At 39.7% G+C, this 21,212-nt stretch overlaps 1 protein-coding gene across 10 annotated transcripts in view; it reads right to left on the bottom strand.

The window, feature by feature from the left end:
- The window catches only part of MTA3 (metastasis associated 1 family member 3), a 172,133-nt gene that overhangs the window by 49,181 nt on the left and 101,740 nt on the right, over positions 1-21,212 (bottom strand). For 8 of the 10 annotated variants that reach the window (XR_006269405.1, XM_043468423.1, XM_043468424.1 and 5 more), the window contains exons 9-12: positions 20,852-21,040; positions 8,026-8,100; positions 6,108-6,166; positions 574-698 (exon numbers count right to left, since the gene is read on the bottom strand). Coding sequence is in view for 9 of the 10 variants with exons in the window: in XM_043468423.1 (XP_043324358.1) it covers positions 574-698; positions 6,108-6,166; positions 8,026-8,100; positions 20,852-21,040 (448 nt within the window). In the remaining variant the exon portion in view is untranslated. The remainder of the gene's footprint in view (positions 1-573; positions 699-6,107; positions 6,167-8,025; positions 8,101-20,851; positions 21,041-21,212) is intronic. The other 2 variants (XM_043468425.1, XM_043468432.1) reach the window with 1 other exon arrangement.

Genomic DNA, 21,212 nt, shown 5'->3' with positions numbered 1-21,212 from the left:
ACTACCTAACAGTTCATCTCACCAACTCAATTTAACATTGAAGGCAAATATAATGCTGCCGGCATCAGGTAGGTTTTTTAAACAAGGAAAAATACTGATAAGTACACTGGGGCCCTGAGACAAACTGTATCATAAAACAGCATCTCCCAAGCCAGTGCTCTAAGGGAACTGGTCTGAGGGCCATAAACAGCAGTTTCAAGCAGTAAGTCCTTCCTACAAAGTTATGTGGAGCCTTTAATTTGTCAAAATATAGTGAGAAACACCAAAAGGTATATTGGTATATTTCGTGGGACCATGGTTTACACAAAGCTAGAAACAGCTCTGAATGCAGCTTAGCACGCACTGCTGTGGAATACTCAAACAAACCCAGGACACCACCGAAGCAAATCAAAGGAACCTAACAGCTAAACTGAGAGTCCAAGCGGAAGGTAAGAATGGGCATCTATTCACTCTGAGGCTGTTATCCTGCTCTCCACGCAGGGCTGACCCCCACACCCCCACCGGATGCTGCCAGCCCAGTCCCTGGGGGGTAGGGGGTGGAGAGGGGAAGAAGCCCTGCTGGAGAAAACTCACCGTAGCAGCTCTCACAGGCTCGCCCCAGGAGAGGGTTTTGCGGCTGGAATGTGGTTCCCACGGCTCCATTCACAGCACCAGGTTTGCCATTGCTGGTGGATATTTGGTTGGGATTTGGTTTGCTGCTTTCAATGAAATATAAAGTGAAGTGATAAAAATGACTTGTATAACAAGGCAAAAGGCTCTACATTTCATTATTGATTTATCTTAACCACACATAAACATGTGAATGTTTGGTGAAGAAGAAATAAAAATAAGGTGTTTAAATGAACCCAAACCATTTATCTTTACAAACCGAGGCTATGTAAAAACCAATCTCACAAGCGTGACACTCACAAAACAAGTAGAGTCATAGCTCTTCCTCACCCAGACACAATTTCCTTAGGATACTGTCTGAAATTTTGGAAGATGCAAGTTATTAAATTTTATTATTTATCATGACAAAATAATTTCTGGATTAAATAGATTAAGCAGTGTGCTGTGTTTAGGGAAAACCACTGCCCATTCCTGCTGCTGCAGGGAAAGCTGCTGACCCTATGCCCTGGCTCTCAAGGAAACTGCACAGAAGCTGCATGTCAACAGTGACGCTGTGGATATCAGCTGGGCCTATTGTGAGAGGTGAAGAAAGCTGAGCGCTGAAGAATGATGCTTTTGAACTGTGGTGTTGGAGAAGACTCTTGAGAGTCCCTTGGACTGCAAGGAGATCCAACCAGTCCATCCTAAAGCAGATCAGTCCTGGGTGTTCATTGGAAGGACTGATGCTGAAGCTGAAACTCCAATACTTTGGCCACCTCATGTGAAGAGTTGACTCATTGGAAAAGACCCTGATGCTGGGAGGGATTGGGGGCAGGAGAAAAAGGGGACGACAGAGGATGAGATGGCTGGATGGCATCACCGACTCGATGGGCATGAGTTTGAGTAAACTCCGGGAGTTGGTGATGAACAGACAGGGAGGCCTGGCGTGCTGAGATTCATGGGGTCGCAAAGAGTCGGACACGACTGAGCGACTGAACTGAACTGAAAAGCATTTCAGGAGACTGTGACCACTCATCATTTCTATTATGCTTAAATTTTTATGAAGATGATTACAGAGCACTTGAAATTAGAAAAACCAATAAATGTATCCAAGGCATTTCTTTCTAAGAGGAAAAAGGTAATATTTATCAGACTCCCAGAGGCCATAATTCCTCAGAAACATAGCCTGGACTGTCATGGCATTTACTGTGCCAACACGGCTCACTTTTTCCCATCTGGGGTAGCCTAACTGCCCTGCTTGTCAGTCACGCCCAAGAACACTGTACACCTAGGTGTACACAGTCTGTCCTCAAGTACACTCTTATTTCACCTAATGTATTTATTCAGGGTCCAGTAAAGAAAAGAAAAGTGTTGATACAAAGAACTTTCATTCTAGAGGAGCTTTCATGTCTACATGCTGGGCAGAAAATAAACAAAATAAATTAGCAAATTATTTGTTAGTATGAATGCTGAATGACTACATGCAGACTATACCTACTCCTATGGCCAGTGAAGTAAAGAGAGTTCACAACCACTAAGAAAGACATTTGACGTTTCAGCAGAGAGTAGACTCATGAGTTTCCTTTTTGCTCCTCCTCATTCCCACACTTACATTTACCAGTGAAAGCCTAATATGTAAACTTGACCTGATGACAAATTAAGATTTCTTTCCACCAGTGATACTGTAACTCTTAAGTGACACCCTATCACCAGCCCCCCAGAAGAAACCATCTAACCTCTGTGTGCACTGAAAGCCCTATTCTATAAATAGGGCTATTATTTATACTTCTTATTTGTGCCAGCAATGTATTTTAAAGACAAATTGGTTTTAAAAACACATTTTAAACTAGACAAAAAGTATTTCTCCTCATAGATTTCAATTGGAAACATATAAAATTAAAAGTGGTGATTCAGAATGACTGAGATTTCCAAGGGTATGTAAAAATCTACTATACATAGATAGAAATGATACCCCTTGAAGTCAAATGGCTGGTAATGTCAATTTCAGAAGATTTTCTCTAAATATGAAAATATCTGACATTTAACACAGGGCCAAATATATATGTGTTAAAAGAGAGCTAATACAAATTTACAGTTGAGCAGCCTGAAAAAAGCAAAACAGTAAACACAACTTCAGTTTTTCAAATGAATACAGAATGTTATATGGCTGAATAAACCACTGACTTTAATTATAATAATCACAAAAGGAAAATGAGTATGCAAAGGTGGAATATAGACAGGTGAACCACTACACATATGCTTTTCAAAACCAAGAACCTATAGATTAATTCTCAGGGGACAAATGGTTGATGCTAATGTGACGATTTTAATAAAAGTTTTAAAAGCTGCATTATATGAAGCTTCCCTTCCTTTAGCTAATGCCCAAATCCTTCCTCCCCTCCTCTGTGCTCCAGACTCCAGCTCTCCTGCCCTCTTGAGAACTTTGTGCACTTGATTCTCTTTCCTGGACCTAAATTTACCATGGAAACATATCTCTCCTATTAAAAAAAAAAAAATCTCCATTACTCTATCCAGACTCAACCCTCAACACCAGGAATTTGCCTTTTCAGCCAGTTTTCTTGAGAGCTGCCAGTCTTCACTGTCACCAACCACCTCCATGTTGCTACATTCCCTGGCTATTTTTCATTAGCATTTGACACTGTTAACCTCTTTCCCTCCTTGAAAGACACTCCTCTCTTGGGCTGGCTGTGTGATAATGCACTCACTTGGCTATTCTTTTTTCGGCTATCATCCTCTATCTGATATAGAAATACTAGATTTCCTCAAGTTTGGTCCAAGGCTCTGATTTCTTATTACTCTAAGAAATCTGTAGTTTCAAGAACAATATTATATGCAGGTGAAGCTCAAATTTGGACCTCTAGCCCAGAACTTTCTTCTGAGTTTAAGAACAACATATCTGACAACATACTCAACACCTCTTTTTGAAGAAAGCACACTCAAAATGACCCAACCTGGTTCTCTGCTGCAGCTTCTCATCATGGTGAACAGCACAGCAATCCACCTAATTAAAGCTAGCCAGAAACCTGGGACTCAACATCTCCCCTCTACCCCTCCATACAAGTCCATCACCTCCAAGTGGCATGCACTGTCCAGGCCACAGGTCTAGGTCAAGTTGTTATCATCTTTCTTCTCCAAGAACTTCATAATTGGTGTCCTTACAGCCACTCCCCTGACTCCCCAAACCATTTTCCAAAATACAGCCAGTCATCTTAAAGTGCATACAAATCTGATCATGACACTTCCTTGCTTCAAATCCAATTCCAGTGTTCATCAGAGGGCTAACCCCTGGCCCCTGCCCACCATACTGGCCTCTCATGGCTCACCACTCTTCATATCAGCCACACTGTCTTTCTCTCTGCTCCTTAACTATGTTCTGCCCCTTCCCATCTCAGGATTCAATCAGCCTGGAAAGCTCCCATCACCCAGTTAGTTAATCCCCTGCCTCGAGTTCACGCAAACTCACCTCCACAAGGAATCTTCCCTGACAGCACCACCTGAGTGTGGTCCCCAGGATAAACTCTGACACAAGCGCTTCTTCCCCATCACAGTCCTCGTCACACTGGGTGACTAACTGTTTGGCCTCTGTCTCCCCCACACTAGAATGCAGGCTCCAGAAGACCACCTGTCTTCTTAACTGACCCACCTCTAGTACCAAACAGAGTGCTTCGCATATAGGAGACTCTCAGGTTCAAACAAGTAAGAGTGGAAAATGGTTAAGACTCAGTGCTTTTACTACTGTGGGTGTGGACTCATGTTCGACCCCTGGCATGTGACAAGCCATGTGGCATGGTCAAAAAACCAACATAATCTACAATCTGTTTTAAAATAATATTTCAGAGTTAACTGGGAAATTGTTCAAAGAACTCAGATTCTTATCCAACTCAACAAAACAGATTCATAACTTCTATTTACATATATGATTTATAGAACATGGCTGTTCTGTAAACACTTTATTTACAAAAACTGGTGGCAGGTGAGATTTGACCCACAGACTAGTCTTCGACTTAGATCAAGACTCCAGGCTGTGGCAAGTTGAGAAGACTGGGGAAGAGGTGTACTCCTTCCCGCCAAACGCTCTGAGTTTCTGGGCTTGGCCTGCTCAGGACTGACTTCTTTAGTGCTTAGAGTCTGAGAAAAATGGCAAATAGGGATAGTGATTCTAGGCATCTTCTCATCCCTGAGGGAGATCATGAAATAAATCCTGGACCTATGAATATCCAGCTTGATTCATCAGATATAAGATCTAAAAGACTAAACTCCATTATCTCTGTCAGGGATGGCTGAGGACTGGATAAATTATGGCACCTTGATACAATGGAATATTTTCCACCCATTAAAAAGAAGGAAGTGGAAAAAAAAAAAAAAGACTCCAAAGTCAATGCAAAACTGAATAGAAACAATTATTTGTGGTATTTGGTGAATACTAGTTACTTTTCCTTTAATGTGACAGCACTGCAAAGTATAGCAATGCTGGTATGCTTGCTTTTGAAAATCTAAGACACATGAATCATAACACTGTTTTCTTTGGGGAGTTGTTCTTTTATAGATTAGTCAAATAAAACATTTAATATTTTAGAAAGGACATTATAGCTCTGAATAAAAATTATTGACCTTATAAATTACATGTTATCTACCTTGAGAAAAAAGACTAATAAGAAATATAACAATTCATCGTCTATGAGGCCTCTTATGTATTAAAATATGTATTAATGCATTGAAATTCAGTAAAGAAAAGGCTAGGTATATGATAACTATACTGAAAAAAGTTTGAATCAGTACATAGAATTTTGTAGTGAATTTCATTTTAATCCCCAAAGAACCTAGGATAGCAGTATATACATGGTGCTCAATAAACTAAATCTGCTTGAACAAATAAACTGTCAAACTTATGACCTCGAAAAAAAAGATAATTCATTTAAAATGTAGCAAATGAAAACTCCCATTCACTTTAATATGCAACAATTCCTGAACCCAGAGGATAATGACAGAATGCTAGGCATCTGAAACAATCAAGACCTATTCATTATTTATCCAATATTTACAAAGTTTGGTTCTAATTATGTTCCCTAACACTTTCTCCAAACAAAGTAAAATCCTCCATAAAATAAAAACATACCTCAAAAGGGTAATGCACATTACCCAAATAAAATACATTATACAATACAGAAGTCTCAAAAGTTGCTAGCTTTCTGAAACACATTTGCTTCAAATAATATTTTCATAGGTTAGTTTTCTAATACTTTCTCTGAAGCTTTGATGGCATTTTTGCTCTGGTCCTTTTGTTAGTCAACCTGGGGTTTCCCCCACTAGCCATTTTTCTTTCTAAAATAAAATCACTGCAGTGGCATTATAATGGAAAGCAAATTGTGCTTTGTAGTGGAAGAAAATAAGATACACAAAGAAATTCAAATCTGGCTGAAAATGACAAAAATGTAAATATTTTGTTTTGGATAGAATTAATACCATGGCAAATATTTTATAAGATTTCCATTACTTACTAAGTTGGGATATACACTTGTTTCAGTTTACTCTCAGCTTCTGCTGCCTTTAGACGTTTCTAGTTGAAAAGATAGATGAAATATTTTACACACAATGTCAAAATAATTATTACCACTTCATCTGTCTTAAAAAATTCACAAGAAAATAAAACATTAAAACATAATTCAAAAACTGCCTTTTTAAGGTGAGGTTTTTTTTCATGCACATGTTCTTAAACTGCAGAAACTTGTAAGAAAAATCACTAGATTCTGAGGTACAGAACAAGTATTAAAAACATTTTAGACACAAATTTTAAAAATAAAGCAATGAGCAACTCCATTTCCCATCCCTCCAGGAGCAGATAAATCAAACTTATAAGTAATCATTTGTACTTTTCACATTTAGTTTCTATTTTATTTCTTTTTTGCCTTTCTGGGAGGGATAAAAAATAAACAATGATCTTTGCTTTTAGAAAATTACTCAGAGATGATTAGTTTCCAAAGTCTATGCAAAAGAAAGAGACAGTAATTAAGCCCAATTAAATAAGCATTACCCTCAAATCTTGGGAGATACGCAGTCAACTTTAAAGCTTGATTGAACTCATGTCAGATTTTTAGGAACCAATTAGGAGCCAAATACAGGGAAAGGCATGGTGAAAAGATTATATAATCAAAGCCAGAGACTGATCAACACAACAGTAAATGCAAATAGAGAAAGAAAATAATGTATGGTGGATATTCAAAATTACGACAAATCAGAATACAAGGGAAGCCTTCATTTTCTCAATGAGAAGGAAATGAAAAAATTTAAGGAGACAACTTCAAACTTTTAAATAAGGAGTTGAAATTTTTGGAAAAAATTTAATTCAAACACCTCGATGTTTCAACCATCCTCGATGCCATCATTGCCACCATCTCTAGAAACTCCTTTCACTTTGAATAACAAAAGATTTCCAGAGCACATGGTCTTCCCATCTACCTAAGTAGATCCTGGGGGTGGGGTGGGGGTGGGGGGCACGCAAGCAAACTTTATTTGTAAAGTCAAGAACAGATGAGAAGATGGCAGACAAATGTGCTAAAGAACCATCTTGCTTGGGTTTGGATGCTAGTTTGAAAGAAGCACTTTCTGAATTATATATGATGATGACACTGGACATTTTTCAACAAGCCATGGGTATCTATTCACTATTCACAACCTCAACAACTCACTAGGGTAATTTTTTTAGTGATCCTTTAAATTGTATTTTTACAGCATCTAACACTTGCCATTGGGTGAGCATATACTTAGGGGGAAAAAATGCCTGTTAAATCTATTTGCCCCTTTGTCTCTACCAGTTCTGACACATATCTAGAAGAATATAATATACTAGGTCACCTGAGGAAAATACACATTTCCTCCAAAAGTAGTAATTGAGAGAATTACCCTTTGGGGAAGATTTAAAAAATAAGTTAATCTCTGCTTTTAGAGATAATTTTGGGGGAAAAGTTCTATATTTATGTACAGTAAACTTTAAATAGTAAAGACATTAAACTAGTAAAGACTAACTACTACACTTAAGGTCACCTGGGGGTATAATCACACAAATGTCCAGGAGGTTTCAGAACTTTTACACATCTGAAGTCATTTCTGTCAACTATACCAACAAAGAGATGAAGCACCAGGAACATGCAAGGAAAATAATACCTCTCGGGTGGATCTTTCCTGCTATCTTTTCAAAATATTTATCATAATGGAATCTGAAGTAAAGAAAATATTGAGACTAAAATCTTAAAATGACATGCTAAAGATATGAAATTACATAGTTTATAGTGGTCTAGAAAAGATAAAGCAAACTTGTTTTAAAACTAAAATTTAAAACTAAGTATACTGCTAAGAAATATTAATGTGTAAATAGCTCATTTTAACGCAACTATATTGGTAGCAACATGAAAAAATTACCTGCTGCACATATCTGTCAGTAGTTTTCCACATGTAATAATATTCAATGATGCTAGTCAATGATTTCCAAGGGAGCTGAAAAAATATGTAACATGATAATGAAAACAAGCTACTGTAGGAACTATTTTCCTTTAAAACCACTTCTTAAAAATAATGAGGCAATAACCTACATGGGAGACGCATTCTAGTAGAAATGTTTAAGAAAACTGAAATTAATTCTGAGCAAAGGGTCCCCAAACAAGTTCTATTCAGCTAGAGATGATGATACAACACATTTCTCAGCCCCCGTTTTGTTTAAAATTATAAACCTTATGACTGATAGCATTTCATGACTTAATCAGTTCTTCTCGGGCTATGGTGGGGTTGAAGCATAATTTTTAGAAATAGTATTTTGGAGTCTAGCCTGAGTTCTTTAACTTCCAAAGATGACATCCACAGTTTGGGGTCATTGGTCTGTAGCTTCTGTAGTACTTCTCATCTTTTCAAAAACTGCTCTACTTTAATCTATTTTGTTGTAAATAAAATGAAAACCTAAGTCTCCGAAAAAGAGCACAGCCAAGTGTGGTACAGATCAGCAAAGTAGGAAGCTTGTCTGCTATTTTCCATAATTATTCAAAAATGGCCCAATGAGTGTCTACTTATGAGACCCAAGATGGAAGAAAATATTTAGTATGTCCCTCAGTAAAAGGAGATCTGCTATTCATTCAAGAAGCCAATCAGGGCACTTCAAACAGAATGGTAACATTCAATTGTTAGCTGTTGAGGCAGATTTACTGATGGGTGAGTCAGCACCCTCTGACCCTCATTGAGCTTGCCCTAATGTACCACTGGCTTTAACTAGTTCTTCCCAGCCCCCAGTGCAGCTACGGGTCTGTTTGTGACCTACATTCACTCATGACATTCCCATCACCTCCATATTTAACTCATCTGTTTGGCCTGAAGAGAAAAATAAATGGAGTTTAGAAAAGCGAACCTATCTTTACGTTTAGTTGGGTGGCACCTTCAAGAAATGTGGCCTCCTTACAGGGGCAGATCAGCACTGCTGGCATTTCAACTGCAGTCAAAGCAAATAGAATTTTCTCCAATTTAACATAAAGCAGTCTAATGGAGCTGAAAGGGTCTGAGGGGCAATGTTAAGGAGCTGACTACAGCAAAATCCTAGGCACAGGACTTTAAGCAAAGCAAGACTTCTTATCTCCTAATTATTCTTTCGGGAAACAGCCCCTGGCATGCAGTTTACCTGGTAGTCTGAAAAAAGAAAACCAAGTGACCATGTAACCCAAGCTTCCTCATGAGCCAGATTTTGTCTAAGTCATAAAGTCCTAGTCAGCTGTGCTCAGCACCACCACACTCTCATCAAGAAGTGTAGGTCATGTCTGTGTCTACTCCTGATGAAGTATCATCTCTCCCTCAACCCTCACTCTGGTTTCATGGGAGTTCCCTACGATATGCCAACTGAAGAGGAAAAAATCCAAATGCAACAGATGGCTCTGCATGAAGCTGGCACCAACTGGAATTAGACTCTGTAGCATTTCAGCCCCAAGCAGGAGTGACTGAAGCACAGTGAAGAGGGGAGACCCCTGTGGAGAGCAGACCATTAGAGTGGACATCTGATGTTGTACTTTGAATTGCAAGAGAGATGGCCAGATGTACTAATCTACACCCACCTGTGGACAATGGTCATTTCTTTGACACAATGATCAGGGTCCTGAAAGGAACAGATGGGAGGACTGGCTGCGATGAGGCATAGAAGACAGATCTATGGGACAGACACCTGGAGGGGGTCTGGCTGTGAGGATATTTGAGCCCCTATGCTCACAAAGGTCCTCTGCACAGGCAGTTTCTCATTGATCTGCTGGCCAAGATGATCCCCTCTGTGGCCGCCAGCCGGCCTCTTTCCCTAGCCCCCCAGTGCCTACTCAAAGGACACAAACAAAATAGACACACACGTGGGGGCGACCACAGGGGTCTCTCTTACCGACTCTGATCTGACTCCTCCAAGTGTCTAACCTGCAAGGGACAAAGTACACAGGCCTCCAGCACGGCGCCATTCCTGGGAACGTGTTCACTAGACTAGCCTCTCAGCGTCCTAGAAAGCAGTTCTCTCTTCTTACTGAATGGACAATTATTCTAGATTATGACTTCCCTTTTTGCCTGAAATGCATTGGCTAGCAATACCATACACAGACTTAAGAATGACTTATTTCCACAGAACACTGCCTTTGACCCAGGACCCAGAACCTGCAGGAGTGAAGGTTTGGGTCACCCCACCAGACGAGATGAACTCTGATCATCTAAGATTGTGTTGACCTTTCTTTCAAATAGCAGAGGGCATGGGCAGCATCCAAACCTAGGTCTCTAGTCTTCCCAGAGATTTTATGAGAACTTAATATCCTATATGCCTTTTGGCTTATATCAGATGTAGTGAATTGTGTACTTAGCAACTAAGAAACCTAATATAACCAAAATATCTATCTTTTCTCCTAAACTAGGTGAGGCTGAGTTCCCTTACTTATAATCAAAAGTACTCTGATACAAAACTCGGACAGGGGAGGCGGAGGGGGTAGTGTTCTACTTCGAATGACACCTAAGGCATCAGAAAGTGTTTCACAAAGGGAGAATGGAAGACTAGAGAAACATCTATATTTCATTCCTTGCTCAGTGTCTTCTGCACCGACTTCCCTTTCTATTTTTATTTAAGGTCTGTTGGTGGTGGTGTGTTTTTACCTTTATAATTTAATGCAGAAGTTACAAGTTATAAAGACAGGGCTGTGGCTAAAAGCAGAAGAGGAATAAACATCAGAGATGGATGCTATGACATTAAATTTAAGCTTCCTCATTTAAGGAAACAGTACCATATTTTCTAATGATTCAGGGGTAATTGGTGTTGTTTGGTCGTTAAGTTGTGTTCGACTCTTTTGTGACCCCATGGACTGTAGCCAGCAACTGTGCTGACCTTTCTTTCAAACAGCAGAGGGCATGGGCAGCATCCAAATCTAGGTCTCTAGTTTTCCCAGAGACTTTATTGAGAACTTAATATTCTATATGCCTTTCGGCTTAAATCAGATGTAGTGAAGTGTGTATTTAGCAACTAAGAATCCTAATATAACCAAAATACTATCTTTTATTCTAAACTAGGTGAGGTTGAGTTTCCCTCACTTATAATCAAAAGTACTCTAATATAAAACTTGGTAAAAAGTAGCGTGTTCTAAGAACAGAGCCGAGATACACGGCACTTACTGACAGAGTCGGGGCAGAAGAGTGGTGGGCAGAGGTGGGTGGGCAGAGGCAGCAAACATGATGGGGGGCTGGGGGAATTCCTGCTGGAGGGTCGCCGTTGGGGGGTCAGGCAGTGCTGTCGGCTTCAGAAGTCCTGGCTGTGAAGCGTTGGAACATGGATCCCTGGCCCTTCTGGAGGTCTGTTAGCTTTCTGACACCCTTTAATAAATTTCTTCCTCCTCAAACTGGCTCACTCAAATGGATTCTACTGTCTCTAACTGTGACTTGCTCAGTATCCTTTCCAACTTCCTGCTAGTTCACTTTCTTATGCTACCAAGGCTAGAAATCCAAACAAGGTATTTCTAAGACTCCCCTGTGATTCATTTCTGCCAGTCAGATGTATATGTGTAAGACAAGTTCAGAAGTAAATTAAGCAGGCACAGTATGGATGGTGCATATCAAGAGGGATCCATCTTGCAGCAGTAAAAGTAGGAGGCACAGAATTATTCTAGATCCCATGAGTCTGCCAGAGGTTTCCTGATCTCAAGATCATGGCTACAGTAGTGTGACCCCGGCTCAGGTGTTAACCCAGCAGCTTCTCAATTCCCATAGTGGGCAGAGGTAAGAGCTCACTTGGGATCATTTCTGTGGGATTATTCTGAGATCCAGCTTGAGCCTACTTCTGCAACCCTATCAATGATTTTAAGTATCTAATTGCTAAAATTAAACCCCATTCAGTTTAAAACAGCTCTTATAAGTTTGTTATCTGCAACTGAAGTTTAAATGATACAATAGCCAGGAAATACCCTTCAATGAAAAGAGTTCCTATGGCAAAGGACTCCATTGTATGAGGGGGGATGGACTTTGCTATCTTGCACTTTAGATTTTTCAGGTTCCTCTGCATATTTCAGGTCCTGTTTAGGATGCAGAAATCCACAGGAGAATATCATCCCCACTCTAAAGACGAGGGGAAAAACAAAAATTTTTTTTCAAACCATACCAACTCGTTAGTCCATCAGAGCGCTAAGATTACAAGACAATCAACTGAACTAAGTTAAATTTCCAAGCCACTGTGAAGAGAGATAGGACTCATTAAATATTTTTACTTTGGCACAGCATAGAAACAAGTGATGAACAAAAATAAAGGTAAGAACAACAAAAAACTTACCAAATTATTAAAGGTCAATAGAGGGCTAGAACAACCATTTAGCATCTATGGAAGGGGAATTCAAACACACTTGGCACAGATCTCCATAAGCTGTTCCTGAGAAAGAACTGAGCCAGAGCAGGAAGCCCGAGAAACCCCCTTGGTGGTGGTGGAAATTTGAATCACACAAAGAAACGAGGAGCGGCAGAAATGGTGAATTTTTAAAAAATAAGTAACAGTAAGTAAGTAAATATTGGGGGGATTAATCTCTTTTAAAAAATCACCGACTGCCTAGAGCAAGAAACAGGAATAATTCACTGTGGAACTTAGAACATGAAATAAAATGTATGACAACTACAGCACAAGAACGGGAAAGAAGAACTGGAAGTGTACTGCTTCACGGCTCTTACAATGTATGTAATCTCAGTGGTAGTTATTTGAAGGCAAACTGTGGTACATTACAGACATATATTGTAAACCACCAAACAAAAGTTTAATTAGTAAGCCACTAGTAGAGATAAAATGGGAGTCATAAAAAAATTATTTAAAAAAGGAAAAAAACAATGGGACAAATGGAAAACTCACATTAAAATGATGGATTTAAACAGTTAATTATATTATTAACAATTATATTAAAGGCAAGTGGTCTAAACACTTGAAATAAAAGGCAGAGATTGTTAGATTGGTTGGGAAAAAAAAAAAAAGATTCAACTTATTATGTGTACAAAAAGACCACTTTAGACATAAACAAAAGTAAAAAGGATGGAAACAAAATATATCATGTCAACAATAAAGCTGGAATGGTTATGTTAACAGGAGAAAAATCAGATTTTGCCACAGGGAATATTATCCCAGGGATAAAGAAGCATAATGTAAACAGTAAAAGGTCAATTCATCACAAGAACATAACAATCCTAAATGTGTATGTGCATAACAAGAGAGAGTCAACATATTTAAAGCAAAAACCTAATACAATTCATGTCAATGCATGGCAAAAACCACTACAATACTGTAAAGTAATTAGCCCCCAATTAAAATAAATAAATAATTTTTTTTTAAAAATTAGAAAAATCTACCACTCTATCTACAGACTTTTAATACTACTCTCAACAAGTAATAGAACTCTCCAGAAGACTTGAACAACACTATTAATAAGCCTGACCCAATTAACATTTATAGAGTATTATACCTAACAGCAAAATACCTGTTCTTTTCAAGAGCACATGGTAGTCACCATTTATTATATATACTACACCATACACTACATACTACAAACAAGCCATATACCAAGGTAGAGTTAATCATATCTTCAAAATGTAAAGTTTGTGTGTGTGTTTAACAAAGTATGTTTTCTGAAAACAACAGAATTAAACTGGAATTCATAATCAAAAATATATATGGGGGGAAAAAACCCTACAAGCATGTGGAACTTACTTCTAAATAACCCATGGATCAAAAAGAAACCATAAGGGAAAATGAAGACATGAAACTGAACATACAATTTATCAAACTTTCTAAGATGAAGAGCACAGAGGGAATTAACACACTCCCTTTCTCCATCAGATACTCAGCAGGAAGAACTGGGACAGGGCAAGATAGGTGCCCAGGGATGGTGGTGTGGGTGTGCACAACGGTGATCTGCTGCCCCAGCCAAGACAGCCCCTTGCTTTCCAGACCCTTCACTTACACAAAAAAAGCATCTGCCACTGGAGATGGACTAGAAACTGTCCCACCCCCGAGTCCCAGGCAACACGTCGCGGCCAGTGCAGGGGGACTGGAAATTTGCTCACATCCAAGAATCCCTGCTAACAAAAGGCTGCACGAGGCAGAGGCTGGTTGCCACGAGGGAGCTGGAGGAAGGGCAGACTGTTGTGGGAGCACCACCGCTGAAACACGGGCACGGGGCTGGGGAGGAACAGGGCAACGAAGAAACCCCAGCCCTTACCGTGGACCACCAACGCCACACTACCACAGGGGGAGGGCAAAAAGGCAGAGGGAGGCTCGACCGTGCAAAGCCTGCCAAGGATGGGACAGGCACACTGAAAAATAAAAAACTCTCTGCTTTCCAGGCCCCACATTACTAAGTTGCCTCAGTCGTGTCCAACTCTTTATGACCCTGTGGACTGTAGCCCGCCAGACTCCCCAGTCCCTGGGATTCTCCAGGCAAGAGTACTGTCATGGGTTGCCATTTCTTTCTCCAGGGGATCCTCCTGATCCAGGGATCAAACCCACATCTCTTACGTCTCCTGCATTGGCAGGCGGGTTCTTTACCACTGGCGCCACCTGGGAAGCACAGGTAAGACTTTGAAGTCTGTGGATGTTCAGTTCACCCCCATTCACCCTTCCAGTGAGAGAGGGACCTAACCTTCAAAACACTGGAAGGTGGCCAGACATACAAACATGACACCAGACACAAATGAGGTTGATAGCAGTTACTCAGACTCACAGCCCAGGGGAAGAGGACATTGTACAAGATGAAGGGGAGCAACCTGGGAATGGAGAGTCCAGCAGGGGCTGCAGAATGCGGTGCAATGTAACAAGAGGGTGAGATATGCCTGGTTCTGGAAGAAGGTTCCCACAGGAGGATGTGGTTGGCTTGTGTCAATAATTCTGCCTGCTGGCAGGGAAATGAAACACATTAGGCTGAAGGCTGGGGGTGGGGTGCTAGGTGCATTAGCCACAAGGGGTGCATGAGCCATATGTCCCTCACCTTTCCCTGCTGGGTGAGGGACATATCTGGCAAGAAAGGGGAAATTCAGTTAAGCTTTTGGGGTCCTGTGGGGTTCAAAGACGGTACATGAAGTACTAGGCCTTGCAGTACAGTGGTCCACTGAAGGCAGCCAAATAGTAAGGAAATCCAAACCTAGTCAATGAGAGACTATATTAATATACTAAAGGATCTGGTTGAAAGGGTGGACAATACACATGAATAGATGGGGAATTTATACAAAGACAACAAGCATAAAAATAAAATGTGAATGTTAGGAATATATGGTACCATATTGAAGAATTCCTTTAACAAGTTTATCGGTATACTGGACATAGCCAAGAAAAGAATCAGTGTAGTAGAAGACAGACCAATATAAACAAACTAACACAGAGACAGCAAAGCTCAGCTCTAGGAAACTCAGTGAACTACAAGGACAGTAAGTATACAGAAAAGCCTACCAGGGCACACTGCAGCAGCAAAACCTGCTCCGAACCCAAAGTGAAGAGACAGTCTGCAGCACGAGGAAAAAGAAACAGTTCCACACACAGGGACTTCTCATCAGAGGCTATGTAAGCCAGACAGAGAGACATCCTCAGGATACTTAAAGAGAAAAAAGATTTTTAATGAATTCTATAAAGAATGAAATATCTGTTCAAAAGGGACAGTAAAGTTTTTCAAACAAAGCGGAAGTCAATTCTCGGTCAAACCTGAATTCACTGTCAGTCAAAAGTATATTACTAATAAATGATTACATTAGAAGAAAAGTTTCAAAGTAATGATCTAAGCTCCAACCTGACAAAAAAAACTAGGAAAACACAAAGAACATAAGCCCAGAGCAAGCTGAAGGAAAGAAATAATAAACAGAAAAGCAGAAATCAAAGGAACAGAAAACAGAAAAATCAATCAAATAAAAAACTGGTTCTTTGTAAAGATCAATAAAATTGATAACTTCCCTGGCCACACTAAAGATGAAAAAAGAAGAGCTAAATTACCAGTATCAGCAATGTGAGAGGGGACATCATTACAAATCCATCCCACAGAACTTAAAAGTATAATAAAATTATGAACAACTTTATGACAACAAACTAGACAAAATGGACAGGGAGAGAGAGATACTGGCAAGAGAGAGGAGGATGTACCGGTCTTGGTGCAATAATTAGACAGTTATCAGTAAGTGAAACTTGCCCTGGGAGAATAATAGAGTCAAATAAGAACCTGCAACAACACCGTGTAGCTACAAGTGGAGAACTACTGCACAGAAAAGATCACTGAGGAGATGGACTTCAGCTGGGACACCTGGAAATGGCTGAGAACAATGAAGAGTGGAGGACATCAGCGTAAGCCACCCAGCAGACCCAGCAGACACCACTGCAGTCACCAGCAGCCTGCTCTGCAGAGAAAACTGACAGCCCTGGTCACTGAGGACTCAGCAGCCCCTCAGCAGTGTGGAATACGGGCAGCTTGCCCACTAGGGGATTCTGTCGTGTTTGCTGGAGTGAACCTCAGCAGCCTCCTCTGCAGAGAAAACTGGCAGCTTCTGCCACCAAGGTAATCATCAAGAGCCACTGCTGCTGCTGGCCTCCTAGAGAAGGAGACGTTATTGCACCCCTCCCAGGAGACATGCACGGCCCAGACCCCCGGCTCCTCCACATGAGCTCACATCCCCAGCGCCAGAACACACGCTTTGTGAGCACACACACTCCACCCCAGCTTCAGTGATCCACGCATGCCCCACCTCAGGCACCACGGCCACCACAGAGGCACTCCAAACCCAGACTCAGCACCAAGAGGGATCCCCCTGCCCATGACAAGCACTGTGGGAGAAAGAGAGGTCAGGAGGTCCCCAACAGCCCTCTCTGCTGCTGCAGACACCTTCACCCTTGGCTGCTGCAATCTTTACTGACACTGACACCTGCAACCTTCTGACTTCAGCTCGTGGGGGTGAATGTGTACTACACCAATGAGCCTGCCCAGGAGCTGGAACTAATACACACCACTCACCTGGTGCCCTTGCACCCACTGCCCACTAAAACTAGTCTGCAAAGTCTGTTGTATGTGCTCCATCAAATCATTAACATAAAGCTATGAGAAACATGAAAACTTAAAGTAACATGACACCCCCAAAGGAACAGTAATTTTCTAAGAAACTAACCCCAAAGAAATAGATCTAGGATTCTGTGACCAAGAATTTAGAAGAACTGTTTTAAAGAAGTTGAGTGAGCTGTAAGAAAAACACAGATAGAAAATTCAATAAAATTAGGAAGCCAATGAACAAACAAAACAAGAAGTTCAACAGAAAGAAATCATTTGAGAAAAGCTGAACAAATTCTAAAGCTGAAGAATACAATGAATTAAATGAAAAATACAATGATGATCATCAACAACAGACTTGATCAAGCAGAAAAATCTGTGAACTCAATGACAGGTCATTAGAAATTATCCAGTCAGAGGAGGAAAAGACAAAAAAAAAAGAATGAAAAGAAATTTATTCCAATTAGCAGAAAAAGAAGATCAAAGCAGAAATAAATGCAGAAGAAACAAAGAAATAACAGAAATTATCTATAAACGAAGAGCTGGTTTTTGGGGGGAAGAAAAAAAAAGTAAAAAATAAACAAAATCTACAAACCAGTGGCTAGACTAAGAAAAAACTAAGACTAAGAAAACTAAGAGAAGACTGAAATAAACAGAATCAGAAGTGAGTAAATGTTAGCAAGTGTTAGTCGCTCAGTCGTGCCCGACTCTTTGCGACCCTGTGGACTATATCCTCTGTCCATGAGATTTTCCAGGCAAGGATACTGGAGTGGGTTGCCATTTCCTTCTCCAGGGGATCTTCCCAACCCAGGGATCAAACCCGGGTCTCCTGCACTGCAGGGAAATTCTTTACCAACTGAGCTACAAGGGAAGCCCACAGACTAAGAAAAAACAAAGAGAAGATTGAAATAAACAGAATCAGAAGTGAAAGACATTACAAATGACATCACAGAAACATAAAAGGATCCTAAGTGACTGCTATGAACAATTACATGCCACCAAATTGTATAATCTAGGAAAAAATGAATAAATTCCTAGAAATATACAATCCAGACTGAATCATAAAGAAATAGAAAATGTGAACAGAAGACTGCATCAGTAATCAAAAATCTTCCAACAAAGAAAAGCCCAGAACCAGATGACTTCACCAAACATTTAAAGAAGAATTCATGCCAACACGTCTCCACATCCCCACCAGCATCTGTCATCTCTCATTTTAAAAAAACAATAGCTAACAGATATGAGGCAACATCTTGTTGTGATTTTGATTTGTACTGCCCTGATGATTAGTGATGCTAAACACCTTTTCACATACTTGCTTTTCACCAATGAGGATGGTAGCTGGAGGCTTGTCATATATGGCCTTTAAGTTTATATATTTCAAGTACAGGGTGGTGGAGAGGAGAGATAATAAGTTAACAACACTCAAGATGGGGTTAACAACTGCAAACTATTATATACAGAATGGATAAACAAGGTTCTATTGTATAGCACAGGCAATTATATTCAAAATATTCTGTGATAAACCATAAAGGGGAGGAATATTTTTAAATGTGTATATATACATAATAACAGAAAGTAAAATTGTAAATCAGCTGTATTTCAACCAAAAATTAAATAAGGCAAAGGCTTATTTAATGATTAAAAACAAACACCCAAAACTACAAAAAACTATTCAAAACCACACTAAACAAAAACCCTTTGAACAGTTAGGCTCCTGATAGTCTACCTTCTTTTAGGTTTTTGACATGCTCAGTTGCTTAATTGTATCACACTTTTTGCAACCTCATGGACCGTTGCCCTCTGGCTCTCCTGTCCATAGGATTTTCCCGGCAAGAATACTGGAGTGTGTTGCCCTGCCCTCCTCTGGTGAATCTTCCTGACCCAGGGATCGAACCCACATCTCCTGCATTGCAACAGGTTCTTTACCACTTGAGTCATTCGGGACACTGGTGGCTAATTCCAATCTCCAAAATACAACAGTCCTAATGAGGACTGGCTCATTGACAAGCATTCTAACTACCTTCAGAAAAAACTAATATATAATGTGACAAATTTACAAGAATTTTATTAGGTCATGAAGGCAACAAAAACCCATCTAACAGCATTATTGCTGTTATACTCATTTTCACACCATTATTTTACCTCCTATGAATGCCAGCTTCTATGTCCAAGTGTATTTCATTAAGCTGCTGTTGAGCGTTATTTCCTAGTCCTGTATTAAGTGCCCAGGAGGACTGTCTACAAGTTTCACACCTCCGTGTATACCTGTTAATCTATTCTCCCCTTTTACGCATCAGGGGTCCAGAAACGAAATACCAGTTAACTCCCTGAAGAGACTCCTGAGTTGACTGGCACAACCAATAGCTCCCTTCCCACCACTTTCACAATACTTGTCCTTATGGCTGAAAGAAATGATTACACTATATTTTACTTGAGGGCTTATCTTTCCATCTCTTGATCATGACTGCAAGTCATTCTCTGAGGTAAGGTCCACATTACATTCCTGATGCATGCCTAGTGTGCTGCAGGTGCTCAACAAACATTTGTTGAATTGAACGGAGTTCAGAATGATTACCAGGACACAAAACGAGCACGCCACACTCAGCGCAGGGAAAAACAGCTTCACTTTGGTGCTTCTCATCATCTACTCCTTCTTTAGATCTGCAGACTTTGCTCTTTAGGGGGTTTGGTTTTTGCAGTTTCTACTTAGTGGTGTAGTTACTGTATATTACATTAGTAACTCTGCAATGCTGTGTTATTCTGGCCATCTGAAGCTAAATGCCACCAATGCATTTTAAATTCCCAGCTGCACACCCTATAAATTGAAACCATGACATATAACAATCTGGGTGTGAGTAAAGTTTTGCCAAAACAAATGCCAGTGACACTAACAGCTTTAATTATCATGTTTGGGATTTAATATATCAACTCATATTGATAAGTAAAATTTTCCTTCAGAATAATTTTAAAAAGATGCAACAACATAAAAAGGCAGGATATTGGCTCACATTATATACTTCATAGTCTATTATAAAGAGTCTTTTTTCATAATTTAAAAAAAAAATGACCGCTATAGAAGGCTATTTATGAACTTCACAAATAGAAATTTCCCCATTTCAAAGAGACTGTAAGCTTAATTAAAAACAGCAATTCCATAAGACAAAGCAAGTATACAATAGTAGACACAATTACCTAGTATTTAAAAAACAAGTAACATCATGTACATTATCAGGAAGAGTAAAGATTGAAAACCTGAAAAGCAAATCCTCCTGCTTTGCTTGGTACTGGTTGTTTCTGTATTAGAGGTCTGTATCAAATTCAGGCTCAATGATTAGTAAGATAACCAGAAAAATACTGAAGGTCTAAAGGAGAACAACAAGCTTAAAAAGCAGAGATCAGAAGTATCTAGTGCAAATGGTTAGAAAAGCTGTGCATAAATTAAACCTGGAATTCAGAGAGAGGTGAAGAGGATGAATTCATACTGCCAAGGTTTATAACAAGAATCTAGGGCTTCCCGACCCTGGGTCTTACTTACAATTACTTCTCAGGACAAATGTCAATGTCTCTCTCCACAATACTGACCTGCATTCTATGCTGAGCAGACAAAAATTACTAAGTCACAGGCTTGCTAATGAATAGTTTAAGGTTTACCAAATTTTTAAGAGATAAAATATTCCCACTCCAACATTTTACTTAATTCACAATTTTCTACTTACAAAGTCTTGACGTATGTCATTGAAGTCTTTGCCATATTTTTCCAATGCCTCTTCAAATAAACTAGCTTCAGAGGCAGACCATTCTTCCATTTCATCTCTGCATAAAACAGGTCCCCCAAGTGGTACTAAGACACTAATTGCACTGCTCAAATCATAGCCGTGCCTATACAATGTATCCATAGCATGAAACTAAAAAAATAAAGAAAATGGAGAAAAGAGATTAGCCAGAAAGGCAAATTTTCTTGATTATTTAAGAACAGAAATATTAAAATGCATGATGGACTTAATTAACAACAATATACTTAGTATTTTTTAAGTAACATAATTAAGAAAAATTTAAACAACAGATTATTCGATTATT

This window comes from Cervus canadensis, chromosome 5, assembly GCF_019320065.1.
Source record: "Cervus canadensis isolate Bull #8, Minnesota chromosome 5, ASM1932006v1, whole genome shotgun sequence".
Classification (NCBI taxonomy): Eukaryota; Metazoa; Chordata; class Mammalia; order Artiodactyla; family Cervidae; genus Cervus; species Cervus canadensis.
This window is presented reverse-complemented; position numbering and strand designations above follow the sequence as displayed.